Below are 21,276 nucleotides of genomic sequence, written 5' to 3'. Positions count from 1 at the left end.
ATAAACAGAGTCTCATGATAAAGATCAGTTTGACAATGTAAGACTTTTCCACAGGAGGAAACGTCAGACCACTAGTATCTGGTACATTACTAGAAGGTAGGCAAGTGGAAAGATTTATTTGTTAAAACAAACAAACAAAAATAATGGTTTTTTGGGATCACAGTTTTGCCATGGCTATTTCCTGAGATGCCATGGAAGAAAAAGACATTCCATTCCATTCATCTTGCTTTCCTTTCCGTTTGTGCATGTCTGCAAAAGAGAGAACTGAAAAGGAGGAGGAAATGTATCCCCCGAGCATGCACTACGCACCAGCGGGATACATTTTGGTTACCCCCGTACGTTGGTAGAGCCCGACCTGGTTACGCCATCCCCATTTGGAAAGGTCACGCTCATTGGCATTAAAGCATGTGGGAAGGAATTGTTGTCAGTACCTGCCACAGAGAGTGGCCAGACCCCCACCACCAACCATTCCCTGTGCCCTGGTGGCTGGTGCTCCCAGCCTGTGCCAACCAGGTCCGACTCGCTAACACCGATGGCTACATTTTTTGAGTTCTGTTCTTTTTTAGTTCATTCCAACCCCCTGATGACATCATAGCGCTAACGCTTTGCTTCTTCCCTTTCTTTTCCTTTTTTTTCTCCTTTTACTTTGGAAAACGTTCGGCTTTGCACAAATGCATCATTTAAATTTTTGAATACATTTTTTACAGAATATTCATACAATGACTTCTCTTTCAATGCAGTCCTCTCTCTCTCTTGTGGCGCTAGGATTCAGCTTCAGAAAAGGCCCTGAGCATTTTTTTTTAGTGGTAGGTGCAGCATCTCACCTCTCGGTCTAGCTAGACTAGCTGTGGAAGCAAGGGGCAGGAGTCATGTTTGTTAGGACCAAAATGCCATTTAGCCACTGAATTTCCAGTTGTTCCCATGGGAAGTCAGGTTAGCTGATCAGGCCTGTAAACAAACACAGAGGAGAGCAGGGCTACTTCCCCAGAGGGGTTTTCATTTCTCCAGATCCTAGCCCAGTCCAAATAGACTTAGCAGTGAGTCGGCCCTTTTGTAAATCCTGATTCAAGTCAGGGCCAAGGTGGCCCCTGGAGGACTGGGAATGACACCAGCAGAACATCTCCAGTAGCTCTCTTACCTAAATGAAGGACATGAGATGGGGCAGTATTCAACTAGATTTAGAGATTCAAAAAACACACTAGAGATCTAATCACTTATACATATTCATTTTAGGATAGAAAAAGTGGTAGAGCAGAACCTGACCCTAAAAAGAAAGCCACTTTTAGGTCCATCACCTCCACCCTGGCCTCCAGCTTCAAGAGACGTAGGTCCTCCAAAGATACGGTAAGAGGAAGAAGAACAATTCTGCCCTCTCTCTTTCTCTCTCTCTCTTTCTCTCTCTCTTCTGCCATCCCATTGACTGCCACACACTCATCCCGAAGCTGCCAGTGTACATGCATAGCCTCATGTTCGTCGACAGTCAGTCAGTGAGTCAGTGAGTCAGTCATCCCATGTACCTCAAAGGATTCTGGGATCCTGGAGGGCAGGCAGGAGATGGTTTGTAGTCCTGTGATGAGTTTGAAGATGCTACCAAGTTTTTTGGTTTTGTTTTTTGACTGGATGATTTTTGAGTTTCTTCTCTTTTCTTTGCTCACCTTACTTACTGGTACTGATCTTCTGAAACCGATGACATTTTTTTTCTGTTCCTGAGTGTTCCTGTACCTGTGTGTCATTGTATGCCTAAAACAATCACCCTGATTTAATTTGGGCACTGTCTCACCTCACGAAAGCCATGCGTGTTGCATTCTATACATGTGATTTTTGTTTGTGATTGATAGCTTTCGGGACTTAGTCCTCAGCGCACAAGTGGCAGCTGTCTCTGGTTATGACCAGTATTAATGCAGCTCTAAAAGAGAGACATCAGTGGTTAAAAGAGGAGTTTTGGAAAAACCCAACCTGATTCAAAAGCTGTATTTTTCTGCTTGGAGTAAAACTCCTTCTGTGAAATTAGAGGAAGTCTGTAAATTGTTGCCTTTAAAGTGCAACAACTGTCAAACAGAAATAGCATGTCTTCTCTTGATAGAATTTCAGAGCCAAATCAATCAGGTTGGGCTGCCAAATCTGTTGAACTAAAAGATAATGCCCCATCTGTCCCTTCTGCATGATGCGTTTTGTTGTATGGCACTCTCTGCACTTTGGCTAATTTGTTGTAGCGTTCGGAGGTGGGAGATGCATTTTGCTGCCAATTAATGATCCGCTGAAATCGCCTCCTGCTGTGGTCTGCAGGTGTGTGCCCAGTGCAGGGTTGCTCAGGGGGGGTTCCCATTGAGGCTGTTAGAGACATGATGCATGGCTGGGAATGAGGAAGCCTTCTGCTGAAGTGGGGTGGCAAAACGCAGCCCACCACTTTCTGCAGTGCAGCTCATCTTCATAGGGCTGCAGCCCATAGAGGCCACAGGGACTCCGAGGGACCAGCATGTGCTGTCCCATGGTCACTCTGGGCCCTGGCTCTGTATGCAAAATGGAGGTGACTCCATTTTATGCTAATGCAGGCTTGATCCCAAGAGGATCCCAGGAGCACAACTTGGATGAGGCCCAATGCGCAGCAGCAAGCTGCCAACTGAGCCCTCAGCTGGGCTGTGTTGGGCTGCCCCTTCCTTAGAAGCTGCTGCTGCTTCTGCTGCTGCCATCTCACAGAACAAGCTGTCATCTCAGGGCACACAGCACGTGCCACGGGTAGCCTGGGGGCAGCCCCCCACCCCTTGAAGAAGGGATCAGACATGAGTAACAGCTGAACATCCCTGCTGTTACTAATGCTGTCCCCATAATGCTCTCTAGGCAGGAAATCTCCCCACGCCTCAGCCTGCACCGGTGAGCTCCCCTGGGGACTGGTGCCTGCCCATCACCATCCTGCGCAGGGGCTGGAACCCAGTGCAGCTCTGCAGGCCAGCCGGTGAGGGTGTCACGGCGACCGTCCTCCACGAGTTTACTCCCCTGGAAGGTGACTGTGGCTGTGGCTTTCTCCACAGCTTGAAACACTGAGCATGGGGAAAGAGGGAGCACAGTGTGGGGAGCGAGGAGGAAGAGCTGCAAGTGCAGAGATGGGAGGGCATAGGGAAGAAGACCCATGGGTATGGGGGTTAGGGAGGGAGGGAGGAGAAACCAGCCCGGGTGTGGGGGAAAGGGGAGGGAGTGAGGAAGAAGAGACATGGGTACGGGGCATGGGGAGTGGTGTGGAGGGGCAGGGAGGCTTGGCAGGGGTGGCCTGGACAGTTCATTCATGTCTGTTGTGTGGTGCTTGCAACTGCAAGTCCCAGAGCCAGGGTTAAGGAAATTACAGACTAGAGGCCCCTACTTGAACCCCTCAGTGCTACCTCTGAGGGGCGGAGGGCTGTAGGGCGAATGAAAGGCGTTGCTGCTCCGGACCGGGGTAGTGCGGTGGTGAGCTGAGTGTGGGGACTCCAGGCAGGGGAGCTCCTCAGAGGAAGCGTGGTGGAGTTAGTGCTCTGCTTGGGTGGAGAGGGGGGTTGAGCGTGAGTGAATGGTTGTAATTTATGTCAGGGTCCATGGGGCTGTTACAGTTTAACTCTCCCTCCCGTATCCCTTTTGCATGACAGGACAGCTGAGGCCCCAGATTACTGTGCTCTCTCCTCAGTTGGGGAAAAAGGTGGGAAGCCACAATGAGAGGCTTGGGCCGGGCCTGCACCAAAAGCCTGGCCCCATTCACTCACAGCCTACCCCACTGAAGGCTTAGCTCCCTCTGACACATGGAGTTGAGCAGCAGGTTGGGTGTAGCTCCCTCGTATAGTAGTGATAGAGCAGTAGCAATGGTCTCTCTGCTTTGCAAAGAAAGCAGTGACACAGGGGCCTTGAGAGCTTGGGTTTGCTCAGATGGTCTCCCTGAGGCAGCAGAGTTGCTGGGAGCCGAGCACCCCTCTGCCCTGTATGCAATCTCCCCTGGCAACTGTGTGCCCTGGAAGTGAAAGCTAGTGTCTGAACAGGCCTTCCCCTTGAAAGCAGACAGAGCCCTGCAGCAGAAGAGGGACAAAATCCCACTGCCCCAGCTCACTGCCCTAATTTGGGGGGTTGCTGCATCTGAGGGACCCTTCAAAAAGAAGCACTGTCTGGTGGCTATGACGCCAGCATGGAGATGAAATTGCTTCCTCAGAAGGCTCAAACTGATGTATAGGAAGGGATGGTGCAACTCATGCAGGGCCTCTTGGCCTGAAAGCACACAGACCTTTCAAAAGGATGGTGCTGACTTATGGTAGAAGCACCCCCACCTGCAGCCACCAGGAGGGAGGGGCAGAGTACAGGCGCTGTCCTCATGCATTTGGTCCTGTAGGTGCAATGTGCACACATCCCTGGAAAGCAAAGGCATATTCCTCCCACCTGTCTTGTAGACAAGTAGCATTGCATAGTCCTGGGATATGCACAAAGAGAACAGGCATGGAGACAGGACTCATGCCTGCCCCCAGAAGGTGCAGGGAGCTATGTTCTGGCAATAACATGTTTGGGGCCGTGGCTGCACTAGGGGAAAGTATTTCCTTTTAGCCTTTGTTAGCTAACTAACTCAGAGGGGCAGAGTCTGTTACAGCTCCACCTGCAAAAAGCTAGTTTCTTAATCCAGGCTGTAGAAACCCATGCTATTGTGATGGCTACCCCTTCATCCAGCACACAAGTGTAGTATGTCTTTGGTAGCATCCAGCGCTAGCTACCACCCATGGTAATTTTGCTGATGCTCCCTGAGGGATTGCCCAGAGGGGTGCAGTGACACACACTCAATGGTGGGTGCCACTGCTAGCTCTGGGGTGCAAGTCCAATAAGAACCAACTTGGTGGCTGAGACAGCCACCTAGTATTATAGTAGGCTTCTGTCATTTCATTAGTATAGATTGGGACAAGTGTTACTGAAGGGTAGGTGAGCTGGCTGTTACCACCTCCTAAAACACTGCCAGAAGTACCATCTCCTCAAAGACATCACTACCATGTGGGCTGTTATAGAGGACAGGAATTCTGATTGGCTAATGTCACAACAGATCATCCAGCAACAAGCTGGTGTTCCCAGTGGCTAGAGCAGAGGACTCACACTGACAGCCTGTGCTGCTTCTCTGCTCCAGTACAGAAAGCCTGAAGTTCTCATGTTGTGGAAAGCTCCACTTGTCTCAGGCAAAAACAGAGCACATAGTCTCCTGGGGACAAGTAATCTTCCAGGACTGTGTCGCCCTATTACACATCAGCACAACAGCCAGCTGCTGTCTTTTGAGTATCAGGCTCAGGTAGACAGGCCTCAGATGGGCAAGGTTTGGGCACACTCAGGCTACAACAACCTGTAGAGCTTGAGGGGGGACTCTCCAGCAGCAGGGAGTCTATCCAACCTGGAAACACACATGAAAGATGCAAAGCTGGCAGCCTGCTTCTTTCCTTGTCATTGTCTGTGTTTTTAAAGGTGGATTCTATTCTGCAATCCCACAGAATGACCCCCTTAGAGCGCCAGAGAGACATGATGGCACTGTGGATCCCAAGATGCCCCCTGGGAAAGAATCAGCCCCTTGGAAATCACTCTGGATGTTCTAACCCCCACTGATGCCATCTGAGATGCACAGCCTCTCCAGTGACAATACTTGGGGTGCACATAATCCCCACAGACACAGCAGGACATGCGTTTATTCCCCATAGGTAATTCCTGCACCTCACATAATGCCCATAGAGCTGATGTATTAATGTCCATTGCAATCACCCAAGATGTTACAGCCCCCAGGAAAGCCCCCTGAGATCCTGTAAAACACACACACACCCCCTACCAGGATGTCATATACCCCAGAAACACTAGAGAAACTGCATTGCATCCATTAGCTGCTCCTGGACATGTCCCCATCTTCACAGAAATTATACCACACCTCGTATGCCCTGGGGAGGCACAGTTTATTCCCACAGATAAGCATAAAACTGCTAACAGACATCCCCCCTCCCCCTGCCACCATACGAGTTGCACGGTGTTGTCATGAATGCCTATTCAGTTATAACTGATGTATTTTAGTCCAGCCTCTCAGAAGATCAGGGTGGGTTCTGCAAAAAATTTTGACTTTTCAATTAAAAACCAAGTATTTTAGCCCTCAAAATTATCAAATAACCAGTTTCCTAATAGAAAAATTGAGGAAAACAAACACCTCCCATAAGCATTGCATTTAGTTAAAAACACAATTTTTAATAAAAAAGACAATCCAGACTATTACATGTAATTTATAATATGATCCCATGTTAGATTAAATTGATTTTAAAAGACATTAGGTTGTTGCCTATATTTTTTCTTCATGGTCTCATTTCAAAGCAGGCTTTAGGTTGTGCAAGTGCCTTCCTTTCATTTCCATACCTCGCCATGCTTGAGTCCTTTTGTAGTTAAGATGAACTCTTAATTTTGGTGTGATAACGTTTTGTTTTGGGCTACTTAAATCATTCCTGTAATGTAAACTATGCTAAATTACTGATATGTAGTCATAACTTTAATTCCTTTTTAACATACTTTATATTTGGAAATGTCCTTGTTTCTTTAAATTATTATCACATGGACACTAATAATGCAGGAACACTACACAAGGAAGTCAAAGAGCATGTCAGCATGGGATAATTCTAAGATTGGACGAGATACGGTTTTTAGTTTGAAATCCTTTTCCTGCAGTTAAACTTTTATGGCCAAATTCACCAGTATCTGGCTATTTTGTGCCATTTTGGAATTGTGCAAATGTCCCAGACTGCATTGGCCAGATAGATTTGTTCTACTGGGACTTTGCAGAGCCACACAATGAGTCAGACTGCACACCCTGGTTTTCCTCTTCCCTGCTCTCCACATTCCCTCATATACAACTTCTCCAGAGTCCAAGCTCTTCCTACACACCCTTGTATTTCCTTTCATGTACATGCATACGTGCACATGCCAGCATTGCTAAGTCCTGTAAATAAATTGCAGTTAACCCATTAGACTCGGGCTCAGTGACTCCAGAGGCTTCAGCCCTCATGCATTTTTTCAGCCATGCTCAAGCAAAAAAAAATTTCTCTGGGCACAGTTACTGTGTATTAAGTTTAGTACTTGTATAACCAAGTACTAAATCAATGTGCACTAACTGGCAGTCCTGTGCAGTAACGTCAGTGCACAGCTTTTTAGTGACACTAACTGTGCAGTAGCCTAATACTACTGCGCAGTAACATATTAACATGGTTTTTGTCCTGCCTGCTACTGCACAGTAGAATTAGGCTACTGTGCAGTTAGCATCTCCTGTAGACCTGCCCTCTGACTGGTTTCCTGGCCCCTTCCCAACCTCTGAGGAAAGAGCAGTTTCTCAGAAGGTGGACACAGCTCCTCCCCCTTTCCTATGTGCAAAAAGAGTTTGAGGATAAAGAAGGGGAGAAAGGGGAGCAGATAACCCAATAGCTCAGGGTAGTTCAACCTCAACCTGGGGGAAACCCCTCATTGCCTCCCTGTTCTTCCCACCACCCTCTCCATTGCAGGCCTGGGAAAGGGAAGCAGAGGAGCTTCCCGCAGCAACCTTTTTCCCTCCTCCAGCTGGAAGGGTGCGTGAAATGCCTTAGAGCACTGAGCATTAGGTGCCTAGGCTGATAGATGGGTGGCTGGACGTGAGACTGGAGGCAGTGATGACATAGTTGGTTGCGGGGAGAGAGAAGTGCATGTATAGGTAGGTGAGGACACAGCACCAATCTGTTGCAGTGCTTGGGGTGAAGCTGGGAGGCCCACAACACCAGGCAGTCTTATGCACGTGTGTGTGGTTTACACTCAGCTGGGTCTTTCCAGCTAGAGCTCCCTCAGCAGGGCTGTTGTACTCTCCCTCAGGGAGGAGGTCATCTTCCCCTCTCATCACAGGGCATGGTGGGTGTGGGAGAGTTCCAACTCAAAAGATTGACCTGAAATTCACAACCTGATCTTTTTTTTTAACCACCTCCCCCATTTTGTAGGCTTACCTCTTTTCTTTTTTGTTTGAAACATTGTTATTGGCAATCCTGTGCATGTGTGCGTATGTGTGTACATGCCTGAACACACACAAACACATTAGCTTCCCTTTTTTGCTGCCTTCCATGCTACACATTGTTATCTTTAAAAACCAAGTGTCATAATTGGCTACTATTCTTTCTAATTAAAAATCTTCCTTCTGCAGAGATTAGTGCATAAAAATCTTTGCCTTCAGATGACACTCAGAGCTTCCCTGTTTCAAACTGACTGCTGTTGCATGACTGAAGTTCTCAGTGGGCATACGGTTCTTAGCCAAGATAGCCACTGCCTCCAGTATTTATCCAGTGGAAATGCAGCTATATCACCTTCAGAGTGAAGCTGTCAGGAGGCAAAAAAAGAGCACTCTCAAATTCAGATTAAGGGATTTGGTGAACAGGCTGCAGAGGTGTAACAGAGTAGCTTGGCACCAGGGGCAGCAGTGGCACAAGAGGTAGTGGTGCTTCCCGAGTGCCAATGCCTATGTTATAGCCAGCTGGTGGCAGTATTAGCTGTTATTTCCTTGCCCTGCCATCCAAGTTTGCACCCAGAGCTGCTGCCCCAGTCGTGCCATCCTAGTTACGCAGCTAACAGCCTGTTGCCTATGATCTACTGGGCACGTCTACATGAAACGTTTACTGTGGAGCTGCCTAATTAGCTCCACAGTAAATGTCTCAGCATCTACACATGCAACCTTATTCGGCCTCAGTAAACTAACTCCACCGCAGGTTAGTTCTTGTAAATACATTTACTATCCTGTGGCAGAGTTTTTTACTGCGCTGCAATGCACATGTAGATGCTGATGGGACTGGCTGGGGCATAAGGGTGCTTTAGTGTGGGGGCTACCTGCCAGCTAGCCCCATGCTGGAGCACCCTTATCCCCCAGCCAGCCTCTCCGCAGCATATTGAGCCAGATCAGAGCAGCTCTGGGCTGGCAGGCTTGACCCCCTAGGCCTCCTGCCAGCTGGGGCTAGCTCTGACCCAGTTCAGCATGCTGTGGTCACAGGCGCACATTCAAGTGTGGCGCCTGGGAGCAATTAACTCCGACATGATATGTGCTGGAGCTTATTGCTGCACATTAATAGCAGTGTGATTGCGCCCACTGAGAATTGTAGGAGCTGACACCCATTTTGAGAAAGGGAAATTCTTGATGAGTTTCTTTCTTAGACCAAAATAAAACCCTACATACTGCACCAGATCTACTCAGAATTCACCACTTTACCCAGGTTTGTGAAAACAGATGTGGGCTGAGGTGGGATTGTACGGGCCAAAAAATGGCCTAACTAAAAATACTTTGAGGCTCCATTTTAACATTTTTTTTATCTCTGTAAACTAACCAGTGGATTTGCTTATCATCTCCAACATATTCATTCAAGGAATAATTTGTATGTGGAATTCATACTATATTCTTTGTATTTAACAAGAAGATTGGATTCCTGCCTTCAGTGTAAAATCCACTTTAGTCTTGTCTATGGAGCTATAACTTATTCCTCCTCCATTTATACACAAATCTATCAACACAAACACTATGACACTACAGCCCCCAAAGGAACCACCACAGTCTTTATCTTTGAATAAAACACACACAGTCCAAACACCCATGCCATAAGCCTCTATATCCTTTGAAAAGCCATAATTCACAGGCCTGATATGTGCACATATCATAAACTCAGAAAATCTGTAAATAAACTACACACAGGAACAATGCAAAATGGTAAAATACCAACAAATACAGAACAAGGTGGATATAGTCATTCATAGCATAGTACAAGGCACAAGCGAGCACTGGCTGAGAGTATTCTTAGAGACATGCAACCCACAGAAAACTTGATGGGCCACTAATCCTTATACATCATCTGAGACCTCTTTGTGTCTCTGGACCCCACAGATGATGCCATCTCTCTCACGCATACAACCTGGGATGCAGCTACTCCTGTTTATCAGAAGTGGTGCAATGTTCATGTCCATCTGAGTGTTCAGTAGTCTTTGTTTGATATAGAAACCGGCCCTGGATTTCTGCGTTCAGAGGGCAGGTCTCAAGTCAGGGCAGCACAAAGCAGTTAATAGTGGGGGGTAGAGGAGTGAAAGAGTAGAAGATAGCTCCCAAATGGATGGAAATTGGATGTTTTGCTCTCTAGGCTTGCTCCAATGTCTATTGGAATCCATAGCCATCATTCCATTGACGTCCGCAGGCCCTGGCTTGGGCCCTGTAGTATCCAAGTGGGGAAAAAAGAAGTTAAGGTTGACAGGCCATATCTGGATCCATAAAGAACATGACTTTTTCTTCTGGGAATCTCTGGGTGGTATTACCTTTTCTCCCAGACTTCATGGTGGTGGGCTTGAAGGATGCAGCTCTGTGCCAGGGGTTATGCTGCTCAGGCAGTGAGGTTAAGAGCAGTGAAAAAGAATGAGCCTGCCTAGTTATGAAGCCTTTCCTGGGGGAAGGAGATATTTTGGTTCCTTCCAATTTAAATTGATCTCTGCCATCCTTACAGCTATTGGCAGTGAGTTGTATAACTAGGATGGTTTTTCCCAGGTAGCTTTTGCCAAATTCCTTCTATGAGGAAAAGAGAATCCAAATTCCAGGCCACTTCTCTAATACAGGACCAACATGGCATTTTCACATTAACAGCTGTCTTTCAGATGATCACAAATAAAGCCAAGTTGCACATTTGTTTACCAGTGTGACAGGAAAGATAAAAACAGAGTCATTGGAACCCAGAGGGTAGTGCCCTGACCTTAAAGCAAAGGTAGGCATCGGGAGCAAGTCAAATGTTTAAAGCCAGCCAGACTCTCCAAACTATAACTAACCCGATGGGCTGGCTCTAATCGATTCCTAGGATCTTCTAGTCCAATAGCTCCTCACTGAAGCAGAGGCAGTCACTCAGTAAGCGACACAGCTGCCATATTCTGTAGAAACTGTACTGTACTCCATGCACTTGTCAGAGGTGAGCTGTGGGATGCTTGCCAACTGTTTGCAGTGACCTCTGGACAAGCTTTGACTGCATTTGCAATTGTCTCTTAAGACGGCAGCACTTTTCCTGCTGTTGCATCATCCCTGAGCAATTTCCTGTAGGGATACACGTTTGAACTGAGCTTAACCAGGCAGCAAGTGCTAGGGCTACCTAACACCACGTTCTCCTTGTCTGTGCGTTTGTCTTTTGCAGCAGTATCATCCCACTGACATTACCGGGCAACTCAACCTCTCCGACCCCTCAGTCAGCACTGTGGTGTGACATTCTCCCACAGGAGCCATCGGTCCTAGCCAGGCAGCCTAGGAAGGCACAGCCAGGACTTCCTTTCAAAGTGACACTGATTGGTCTTTACTGGTGAGACAAGAGGGAAGCATCCTTCATCCATACGCAGTGACGTCATTGTATATCTCCTTCCCTTCCTAGGCTTACTGGCAATAACAGCATGCCAGGCTGCACCACAGGACCGGGTCCCATTTTGGAACTTCATTGTACAAAGACAACTGCTTCCAATCAGTGCTGTTTTTAATCAGTATTGCCACTGGCTGATCATGTGCTGGACTCAAGGAAAGAACAGCTCTGCTGCACCGTGGCACCTGTCCTTCTTGTGGAAAGAAAGCAAGAAGAGCAGGGATGATTGCAAACATATCTTCCTTGACAGGGAGAGGAGAGTTATTTGCTACAATCCTGCTTGTTCGTGAGTGCATGCATACCCTACGCAATGTATTTCACACAACACTGGAGGACTATGGTGTGATGTGCTAACATTCCCAGCGCAGTGGATGATTGTACATAGCTGATCATGCTTCTGTTCAGTGTGTCTGTTTCAGAGACAGATGCAGCCTTAGGGGACAGTGATCAAACAGGTGTTCTCTGTGGCTGTAGTTGGGACAAGTCTTTTCAGCTCTCTTCCTTTCCAGATGATCATGAACTCCACCCTTCCCTCCTCCATCCCACCTGCCTGCACAAGAAACCCGCACTGCTCTTGGCTCCCACCAGAGTAGGCTGTTTTTACATAGCCCTTGTCATGCCCCAGTCACACAGAGCAAGTGAGGATGCCCAGCTCCTCCATTAACATTTGTAATACTATAGTAGGGGGTGGGGTTGCTGCTTGCACCAGGCACTGACAGGTTCTGGGCATGTGTCATGATAATAGGCTGTGGAAGTGCTTCCCATCCCTTTCCATTTCCACTCTTCCTCCTTGTCCCAGCTTCTGCCAGATTCCTTTGGGGCACTGCACTTCCTATCAATCTGATGAGAAAGGCTCTCTGTAGCAGTGAGATGCCTTCCAGCTGAATGAGCCCAGGAGGTTCTGGTATCCCTGCATGGACTCCAGTCCTGCTCTGTTGGCCTGTTGCTTGTAGGTCATCCTTGGAGCATGTACCCCAAAGTGACCACACTGGCTGGACGCTCAGATCTTCCCTGCGGCACGAGCTGGCTAGCAGCACAGCAGCAACACCAGTGGGCCTCAGCCAGCATAGAGTCCTGGTGTGTACAGAGATGGGACCTGGCCCATCCTGCAGCTGTGACCTGATTCTCTATCTGTCCTCATTGAAAATGAGACCAGTTCAGAGGTTGGGATGCGACAGGCCTTACCACCCTGCCTTTCTGGAAGAGTGCCTCCCCCCGCCTCATACAGGACAGTGTGCATCATTCTGCTGGCTCCCACAAACCCTTCTGTGCAGGCAGTGGGGAATTAGCTTAGTGAGCCCCTTCCTCCATCCTCACTGCAGCCTGCTCTCAAGCAGTGCACAGCTGGTGGCCCTGCTCTGCCCCTGTCCAGCTGCCCTGGGTGCCAGCGGAGCTGCTGCTGCTGTTACCCTTTACTAGGCGAGATGTATATACATTTTTTTAAAAGCAAACCCATCTGCAATGTTGACACCAGAACACCGAGCCCTCTGCTTATCCTGTCCCCAGCCCAGCATGGCCAGCTGGTGGCATGCAAGGAGCAGCAGCCACTGGCTTGCCCCTTCAAAAGGCTGGGCTGGACTCTGAGGATTGGTGGCCATTGCAGAAGGAGCTGCACTGTGCAACATTCCCAGGACCAGTGGGCCTAGTCATCAGCTGGTGTAATGGCATAGCTCCCTGGATTAATGCAGCTCCGCTGAGTCCAGTGAGGTGATGCCAGTTTAAACCTGGTGAGGATTCAATCTTTTATCCTTTATACTTTGATGTAATGTAACTTAAGACATGGGTTTTGCAAGAGCTGAGTAAAGTCCCGGCGGGATGCTAAAGATGAGTACTGCAGTGCCACATACCTCCTTCCTTGCCGTAACTGTTGAAAAGTTGAGCCTCAGCAGCAACCCCCACACTGGCAGGTCGGTCACCTCAGAGACTCAGCTGGTGCCATTTGCAAAGAGTCTTCACTAAAAGCCAGAGACAGAAGCCATGCAGAGGGGAGGGCTGTGCAAGAGCTCCCAAAATCTTGAGGGCCTGTGAAGCATGTGCAAGGGCCCAGAGCCATACTGTTGATCTGCACCTGACCCAGCTTTCTAGACATGCCTGGGACATGTCCAACTGGCCCAGGCCCCTGAAAGGAAATGCCATGCCAGCTGGCTGGGGCAGGGCCACACCAAATGTATGCCTGCACATGAGTGCATCCCAACCCTGGCATCTCCCTGGCCTCTGGCAGTCCTGCAAGGCAGCCACAGCCCAGGCAACCTCAGATATCTACACTCATTAGCAGCAGAGGTACAGCAAGCTTATTCAAGGGCGGGAGGGAGGAGGGGGTAACCCCTTGTTGGGTGTGGGGGTGAGGGTAGGGGAGTCTTACTTGCATGGGCTCTCTGTACACCAAAAGCAGCTGCTATAACTGTGACTGCAGCAGTATCCACACAGGTAGCAACAGCCCCATGACTTGGGTTCCATGAAGCTGGGCTTCGTGCCCTGCTTGTTTCCTTCCACCCCAGCTATACTATGGGGCACCAAGCTGTGCCTGCTCTGACCAAAACTTGGGGGGGGAACTATTCCACTTGCCACCCACAGATACACTGCTGGGTGCAGGGCTGTACTGTCCAGCTGCTCTGGACAGGCAATGCAGGGCTGTCCCTGCAGCAGCAAAGACTTCCTGGGTAGGTTCTGGCACCCTGTCACAGTTGGCACCCAGGGCTAGGTCCTGCCCCTCCAGTTACACTACTGATCATCATTCTGCAATCCTGGAGATTTAGATCCTGCCCTCTTTTATTCATTAGCATAATTAAGCAATCTGTTACATGCCTAAGGAAAAGTTCAGCTGCAGCTCCTCCTTCAGCTGCTGCTCCTCCAACACCCCCAGGTTAAAATCAAGCATAATTAGGTCAGTTTGGAAATCTGTCTGCGTCTGTCTCCCTCCTTGACACCCATCACAGCCGGCACTGGATTTAAGTAGCTACAGGCTGTGAAGGATAAGCCTGGTATAGCTGGGTCCCCTGAGCTAAGCCAGCATTCCTGTTGGTGTGCAGTGCTGGAGTGTGTCAGAGGTAGTTCCTAAGGACAGTACGTATCCTCAGTGCTGTGCTGCTGCCCCACCAGTTCCCCTTGCTTCAGTGCAACTGTGCTGACTTGCACCTGCAGGGCTCTCTGCTATGTGCAGTGGCTGTAGTACGGGAGCAGTACTCCCTCCCCCTGCACACATTGGGTGCTCTGCACTGCAGGAACTACCCACATGCTACTGGAGCAAGGAGGTGATATCTTTTATTAGACCAACTAGATACTTGCAAAAAAAATATTTACTTGCAGGCTTTCAGGCACAGGCACCCTTCATCAGGGAGAGATACTAGGAGAACTTTTACAATCTTTGCAATGTCCTATGTCTGATGAAGGGTGCCTGTGCGTGAAAGCCTGCAAGTAAATATTTTTTTTGCAAGTATCTAGTTGGTCTAATAAAAGATATCACCTCTGCCATGAGTTCTGATTCCTTTTGCCTCTAGACCTATATGGCTACAACCTGGATGCCTGACACTAAAGCAAGAAGTCCTTCTAAGTATTGGGGATCACTGCAAGTGGATAGGGTGTGAAAGTGCTGGTGCCCTGGCCCAGTCCTGTTGTCCAGGACTAAATATCAGAACAAAAGCAGAGAGACTGGGGCCTCTAGAAGCCTGAGCTGCTTTCTACCCTTGCCACAGGTTAGGGGGCTGCTCTGGTCAGCCACCTGAAATGAAGGTTCCTGTTTGTCTGTCTAGATCGGGGTACTCAACCTCGAGCCTGCAGACCAAATGCAGTCTGCAGAGCCATGGCATTAGGCCTGCAGGGCTCTCCAGAGGTCGGGAAAGTTCGTGCCAAGGGAGCAGTGGCAAATACTACTGCCACCTCTCCCTGCTGCCAAATTCCCATGCCCCCTGTTCCTGCACAGAGGAACTTGCCCCCTTCCTTCTGTGGGTTGAGGTCAAGCTCCCTCTCGCCACCTCTGCAGGGCCTGGTTCATGCTCCCTCCCCCACCTCTGCAGGGCCTAGTTAGGATTGGATCAGGGCCAAGCTCCCCTCCACCTCCCTCCACATGCTTGGATGGGGCTCCACTGCATCTGCCCTGGACAGCAGATTGGGATCACTGGCTAAATCAAGCCCACGGATGGACTGGGCACTGCCCAGTTGAACACCAAGGTCTGTCATTTCCCTGGCTCTTGGTGGCAGCTAGAGGATGTGAACAGGGCTCCTGCCTGAGGAGGGAGAGAAGGGAAGGCCCCACAGCATGAGAAGCACAGCTCATAAACCCTGGGGCACTGGCACTTCATCCCTCCCAGGGCTAGAGGCACTTCCCTGCCCTGGCTGCAAGCTGGTGCCAGCCTGGCATGTCCCTGCCCTGCCCAGTGTCTTGTATCACCGCAGCTCTTCCCTGCCCCATCCCAGAGCTACTGCTGGGGCGGCGTCATCCTGGGTCGCAGGGCTCTTTGCCGGGGGTAGGGGTCTTTGCTCAGCTTATTGCAGGCCACAACCAGGCAGCCAGTGAGGATGCAGATGATGATGCTGCCTAGGAAGGAAGCTGGGCCAATAAGCAGGAAGAAAGTATAGTTGTGTGGATGTAGTGGGCTCTCCTGGCAGCGGCTGAAGGAGGCGTTGTCAAGGGCTGCAATGGGAAACTGGTTGAGCAGCTCTGGGAAACGGCACAGGGTCAGATTCACCTCTGCAAGATGAAAAGAAATGCACCAGTCAGCTCCTGACTTGCCAGCAAGGGCAACTTCTGTTTTGCCTTGGCTTTGTGGACATGATGAGGGGGCAGAGGTGCCTAGTGCCATCAGCAAGGGATGAGGCAGGAGGGCTGGGCAGGGCACCGCCAGGGCAGGTGGGAGAGCATCACTGGCACAGGGGGACACCTTAGGGCCAGGATGACAGAGTCAGAGTGATGCAGACTGAGGTTGGGCAACTGTTGCAGCTGGGAAAGATCAATGCCCCAGTTGCCCACATCAGCCTCAACATGGTACTGGCCTCCAGGCTGTGGGCAGGTGACAGAGGGCCCTGGCCACTCCTTTGGTCAGCACTAAGGGATAACAACCTACAGCACAAGACTCTGATCCCTCAGGCCATCCCCTCTGAGTCCCTTGTAGTGTGGGGGGCATCTCTCCCCACAGAGCCCATGGCAGGGATGGGTTTGGTGCTTGTGGCCACTGTTTTCCCTTGGAGTCCCTGGTCATGGGGCAGGGTTGGTGCCCATGGGAGCAGTTGAGCTGAAGCTGGGCATCCTGTTGCCTTGGGGAGCACCTCTCTCCTCAGGGCTCACAACAGGCCAGCTCTTCTCCCTGGGGAAATGGGAGAACAAGGAGGAGGGGGCAAAGGGCCACCAATCCAGCACCATGGGGTTAAGGGCTGTACCTCTGCAGAGTGCTCTCCCCATTGCCCAGGCTCTCCTGGGCATCTCCTATGCACCAGCCCCACACTTTTGTGCTCAGTTCCCACAGCCTTGCTCCAGCTATGCTGGTGCCATCAGTGCACTTACAGAACCCTTGTCCAAGGCCATTCACAGCCTCCCCCCGCTCCCCCCCTATGCCCTGCTCATGACAGGTTCACCCTGTGCCTGGTGGCAGCCTGGCCAGCATCTGCCTGAAGGCAGGGCAGCATAAGCTGGCCCAGGCCCCAGAACTGGAGGTTTTCTCAGAGGAGGGAAGCAGATGGAAGTCACAGGTACCATCATAGCTCAGCACCAGGCAGCACATCCTTGGCTCCAGCATTATGGAGGAAGCAGGGGGTACTTCCTGCTGCCCCATGGCAATGCTCCATAAAGCCTTGTGGGCTTGCCATGGACCAAGGGCTGAAACACCTACCCGGTGGAGAGTGAAGGGGAGGCACTTGGGACTGCCCTTCACCTCAGAGCAGACGGGGCCCAGACTGCTCTTGACCAGCCATCCCAAGGGTGCTCTGCATACACACCCCACGCCTTTTACCTTGGATCTTGTCCCTGTTGTGGGTGAGCCAGAAGAAGAGGGGCCAGATGGCACAGCTGCATGCCCAGGGGTTGCCCCCAAGTGTCAGCAAGTGTACAGCAGGCAGGTTCTCAAAGAAGCCAGTGTCCAGGAACCGTAGAGCATTGTTGTGCAGAAACAGAGCCTGGAGTCGGGGCAAGGTGCGCGGCACATCTGGGGTCAACTGGGCCAGCTGGTTGTTGCCCACATTGAGTGTTGTGAGGCTGGACAGTGGCAGGAAGGTTTCTGCTGTGAGCACCACGAGGTAGTTGTTGCTCAGGTCCAGCTCCTGCAGCACCCCAAGCCCTGCGAGTGCTTGGCTGTGGATGCTCACCAGCACGTTGTCATGCAGACTGAGGTACAGCAAGGACACCTGCTGCAGGAAGGTGTGAGCCTTGAGCCCGGCGATGCGGTTATAGCCCAGCAGCACTGCACTGGCGTTGGTGGGCAGGCCACTGGGCACAAAATGTAAGGCATGGTCACGGCAGTCCACTTCCCCTGAGGAGCAGCTGCAAACAGCTGGGCAGGCAGCACAAAGGAGTGGGTACAGGAGGAGGAGAGAGGTCAGCAGGGCTCCCCGACAGCTCAAGCTGGCCATGCCCACAAGATGAGACACTGAAGGAAGGACTTGGCTCCCACACACTCAGCCACGAAGGCAGACTCACCAGGCCAGCGTCCCTGGGGACCTGTCGTGGCTCCTGGATGTCCCCTACCCCCACCTCATTGGGCCGCCTGCCCAGGCCAGAGGAGTGGGCTGGTGGGTTGTGCGACTCCTCATAAGGAAGCAGGCGCCTTGGGGCTTTCGCTAGTGGCTCACATTCCCTTGCACAAACTTCAGCGTCACCTACGCCCTGCAAACATTAACCTGGCTGCTCAAAGGCCGCTGCTTGCCCCGGATTGTGGTTTCTCCAGGGTGGAGCTGCACTTTTCTTAGCAAATATTTTCTAAGAGCAGCTTCTGCTGCCAAGGTGCAGAGCCACAGCTCCCCCGCCCCCACCCAGCTACCAGCCAGGTACAGCTACTGCTCCAGCATTAACCCCTTGGCACAGACCTACAGCAGGCAGCAGGGAACCCAGCTTGGACCCAGATCCCAGCAGCAGGAAGTGTAGTGGTGCCAGGGAGGTGGACTTGAACCCAGCCCACCCCACCCACACCCCACAGAGTGGCTCATGACCAGCTCCAGAGCAAATGTGTCTAGATCCCTCCATATCCCCCACCTCCATTCCTGATGCCTGGGCCAAGCACTGGAGTTCAGGGGGGACACCCTCACCCCAATTCTTGGTGCCCTCCTCAGCCAGCAGCTGAGCCTCTTGCTCTGCTCCCATTCAGTTCTGCCTTTCTCTGTTTACCCCAGGCTTGCCCTGTGGCAGCTGTTACTGTTTGGGCTGCACAACAGGTCTCTGAGGGGCACTGTACCAGCCATGATACTAGTCTCCACTGGTTTCAGGGGAAGGAGGAACTGTACTGACAGGGATGGCTGTTGTGCCATTGGTCTCTCAGGGGGTCACTGAGCCATCTTTGATGGCTGGGGTCTTGATTAGTCTCTTGGGGCATTGTGCAAACTCTTGTGGCCAAGCTGCATCACCAGTCCCTGGGTGGTACTGTGTAAGCTACCAGCTGCGATGGCGAGGCTCTGCCTGTGGACTCTCCAGGGTCACTGTGCCAGCTTTTGCAAGGTGCGCTACTCGGCTGTAGTACTGAAGTCTGAGAGGCACAGTACCAGCTCTAGAGGGGATTGCTCTCTCTCCCCTCAGCAAGGCCCTAGAGGAAATGCACTTCCTGCCTTCTTCTTTAGGGTTACCTCCACCACCATGGGGGCCCCTGAGGCTCAGCTGGATGGTACAGCCTGGAGTGCATGTGTCAGGAGAAGAAGGCACCATCCTTCTGCACAATCTCTATCCCAGGGAGGCCAGGACTTGACAGCAGGGTGCTGTCTAGGCTGAAAATAGTATTTGAATCCTGCTAAGAACTGACTTTTGTTTCTCACTGGAGCACATACAGTCTCCTTAACACTAAGTCTCCACCCCACCGCCACCCACACATCCTAGCTTATGGACTCTCAGGGCTCCTCAGAGCTACACAATGGCACTATGGCTGGTGCCTCTGACCAAGGGTTTGGTCTCTGACCTGTTAGTGCAGAAGAAGATAAGTCTCCTGCCTCACTCCTAGTCTTTCCCTGGCCATCCAACACCATAAGCCAAGTGGATGGGTTCCAGGATGTCATTCACCAGCTCCCTAGGACCTGTGGTAGCCATGGCCCGATCAGCTGGCAGTGGGCTCCTAACTCAAAATAGCTGCATTCCAAGTGGCCATGAAGTGGGAGGAAAGGTGAGCCTACAAATACAGAACACAGTGAAGGCAGCTGTGTTGGGGTCACAACATTGACCTTGCTTGTTCACAAACTGCAGTACAAAAACTGGCTGAAAGGAAACAAATGGGAGAACCTTGGAAAGAGCAGGGCACCTGAAGTGCTCCATGCTGTGCTGTCTTATGGGAATTTGCTATCATAGATGATTTTAGATGCATTTTCTGGATTGCGCTGATTTTCTGAAGTGTGGTTGATGGACTGGGACTTCACCATGAAGAGCATGGTCAGTTCGTTGGGATCCAGGATTTCAAGGCTGGAGTCTGGGAGGAAAAAGAGAAAGCACATTGGAGCTGGTGTGATGGGAAGCACTCACAGGTTTCCAGAGCCCCAAGAGAGGGCCCAATACTGGGCTCAACCCCTGGACAGCCTGGGCCCCACATACAGCTTTAGAGGAAAGGTGCATGGTTCTCCATGGACAAACTGCAAGTGCTGGCTCCCAGGAAAACACAGTCTTCTACAGAGAAATATGACACACCAGCCAACTGCCCCAAGATCTGGAGAAGCATCCGGTAGAGTCCAAGAACCTGAGGGGCAGGTTCTAGCAAGAGACAGAGCCATTTTCGGCTTCTATGGCAGGATGCCACCCCCACCAATCACCTACCTGCTGTTGAGATCCCAAGCTGCTGGAATGGCTGGCACCACCATACAGTTCCTTTCTGCTCACAGGCAGCCCTAGCAGCTGTAGTCAACAATCACACTTCCTGTGCTGACTAACACAGCCTCTGCCAGGGGCAATGCAGTGGCTTTGTAGCCCTGTATGCTCAGGGAGTCATAATGAAGAAGCTGCACCCAGCTGGAAGGTCAGCCCAGAAGCACTGGAGAGAACAAGGTGTATGGGCCTCAATCCCCACAATGCCTTAATAGATGTCAAATGAGCTGCTGCTGGCTCCTTCCCATGAGAATGCTCCTCAAGGAAGTTGTGGTGAGAAGTATTTCCCTCTGACCCTGTACAATTGGGAATGGTGGGGTTGGTGTTCCAGGCCTATATGGAACCTTACTTGGGAGAAAGCTTGGCACTACCTGACCTTTCCCAGTGGGACTGCTCTGGGCTGAGGGTCTATAAAACCTGGGACCCCAATGAGAGAAGCTCCTTCTAAAGAAGAAGGTCTTTGACATGGTTTCCCATCACATTCTCTTAAAAAAACACGGTGACTGCGGCATTGATGTCTACAGTCAGATGGGTGGCAAATTGGCTAGATGGTCGCACGCAGAGAGTGGTGGTGGATGGGTCGTTTTTGACCTGGAGGGATGTAGAGTCCCCCAGGGCTTGGTCCTCAGGCCTGCGCTGTTCAACATCTTTATCAGCGATCTGGATCTGGGGGTGGAATGCACGCTGTCCAAATTCGCTGACAACACCAAGTTGAGGGGTGAGGTGGGCACACGGGAGGGGAGGGACAGAATCCAGCTAGATCTAGACAAATTAGAGGTGGGCAGATGACAATAGGATGGAATTCAATGCAGACAAGTGCAAGGTGCTGCATCTAGGGGGAAGGAACCAGCAACACACCTATAGGCTGGGGAATACCCTTCTTGTCAACACAGTGGCAGAAAGGGATCTTGGAGTCAT

General features: G+C 50.8%; 2 protein-coding genes and 1 long non-coding RNA gene across 3 annotated transcripts in view; 1 reads left to right on the top strand and 2 right to left on the bottom strand.

The window, feature by feature from the left end:
• GRIN1 (glutamate ionotropic receptor NMDA type subunit 1) overlaps window positions 1-11,773 on the top strand; it is an 81,868-nt gene extending 70,095 nt beyond the window's left edge. The window contains exons 20-21 of the mRNA XM_019510275.1: window positions 1,234-1,344; window positions 11,166-11,773. Coding sequence (XP_019365820.1) covers window positions 1,234-1,344; window positions 11,166-11,234 — 180 coding nt within the window. The 3' untranslated portion in view covers window positions 11,235-11,773. The remainder of the gene's footprint in view (window positions 1-1,233; window positions 1,345-11,165) is intronic.
• LOC109292792 lies at window positions 9,540-11,159 on the bottom strand. The gene is made up of 2 exons (XR_002096182.1): window positions 10,309-11,159; window positions 9,540-10,205 (listed from the first exon to the last, which is right to left on the bottom strand). It is a non-coding gene; the product is annotated as an uncharacterized LOC109292792 (long non-coding RNA).
• Window positions 11,774-15,400: 3,627 nt separating the features above from the next.
• On the bottom strand, window positions 15,401-18,279 carry LRRC26 (leucine rich repeat containing 26). The gene is made up of 2 exons (XM_019510365.1): window positions 17,324-18,279; window positions 15,401-16,068 (listed from the first exon to the last, which is right to left on the bottom strand). The coding sequence occupies exons 1-2, from the start codon at window positions 17,937-17,939 to the stop codon at window positions 15,797-15,799; spliced, it is 888 nt and encodes a 295-aa protein (XP_019365910.1). The 5' UTR covers window positions 17,940-18,279; the 3' UTR covers window positions 15,401-15,796.
• Window positions 18,280-21,276: the final 2,997 nt, after the last annotated feature.

This window comes from Gavialis gangeticus, unplaced genomic scaffold (genome assembly GCF_001723915.1).
Source record: "Gavialis gangeticus isolate Ggan-Ray unplaced genomic scaffold, GavGan_comp1, whole genome shotgun sequence".
Classification (NCBI taxonomy): domain Eukaryota; kingdom Metazoa; phylum Chordata; order Crocodylia; family Gavialidae; genus Gavialis; species Gavialis gangeticus.
This window is presented reverse-complemented; position numbering and strand designations above follow the sequence as displayed.

What these genes read in the sequence shown, in the direction of transcription:
- LRRC26 (XM_019510365.1), bottom strand. Translation starts at nt 17,939, where the DNA reads ATGGCCAGCTTGAGCTGTCGGGGAGCCCTGCTGACCTCTCTCCTCCTC. An exon ending in CAACAGGGACAAGATCCAAG is followed by an intron (nt 16,069 to 17,323) that starts GTAAAAGGCGTG and finishes TTCATCTTGCAG; the next exon opens with AGGTGAATCTGACCCTGTGC.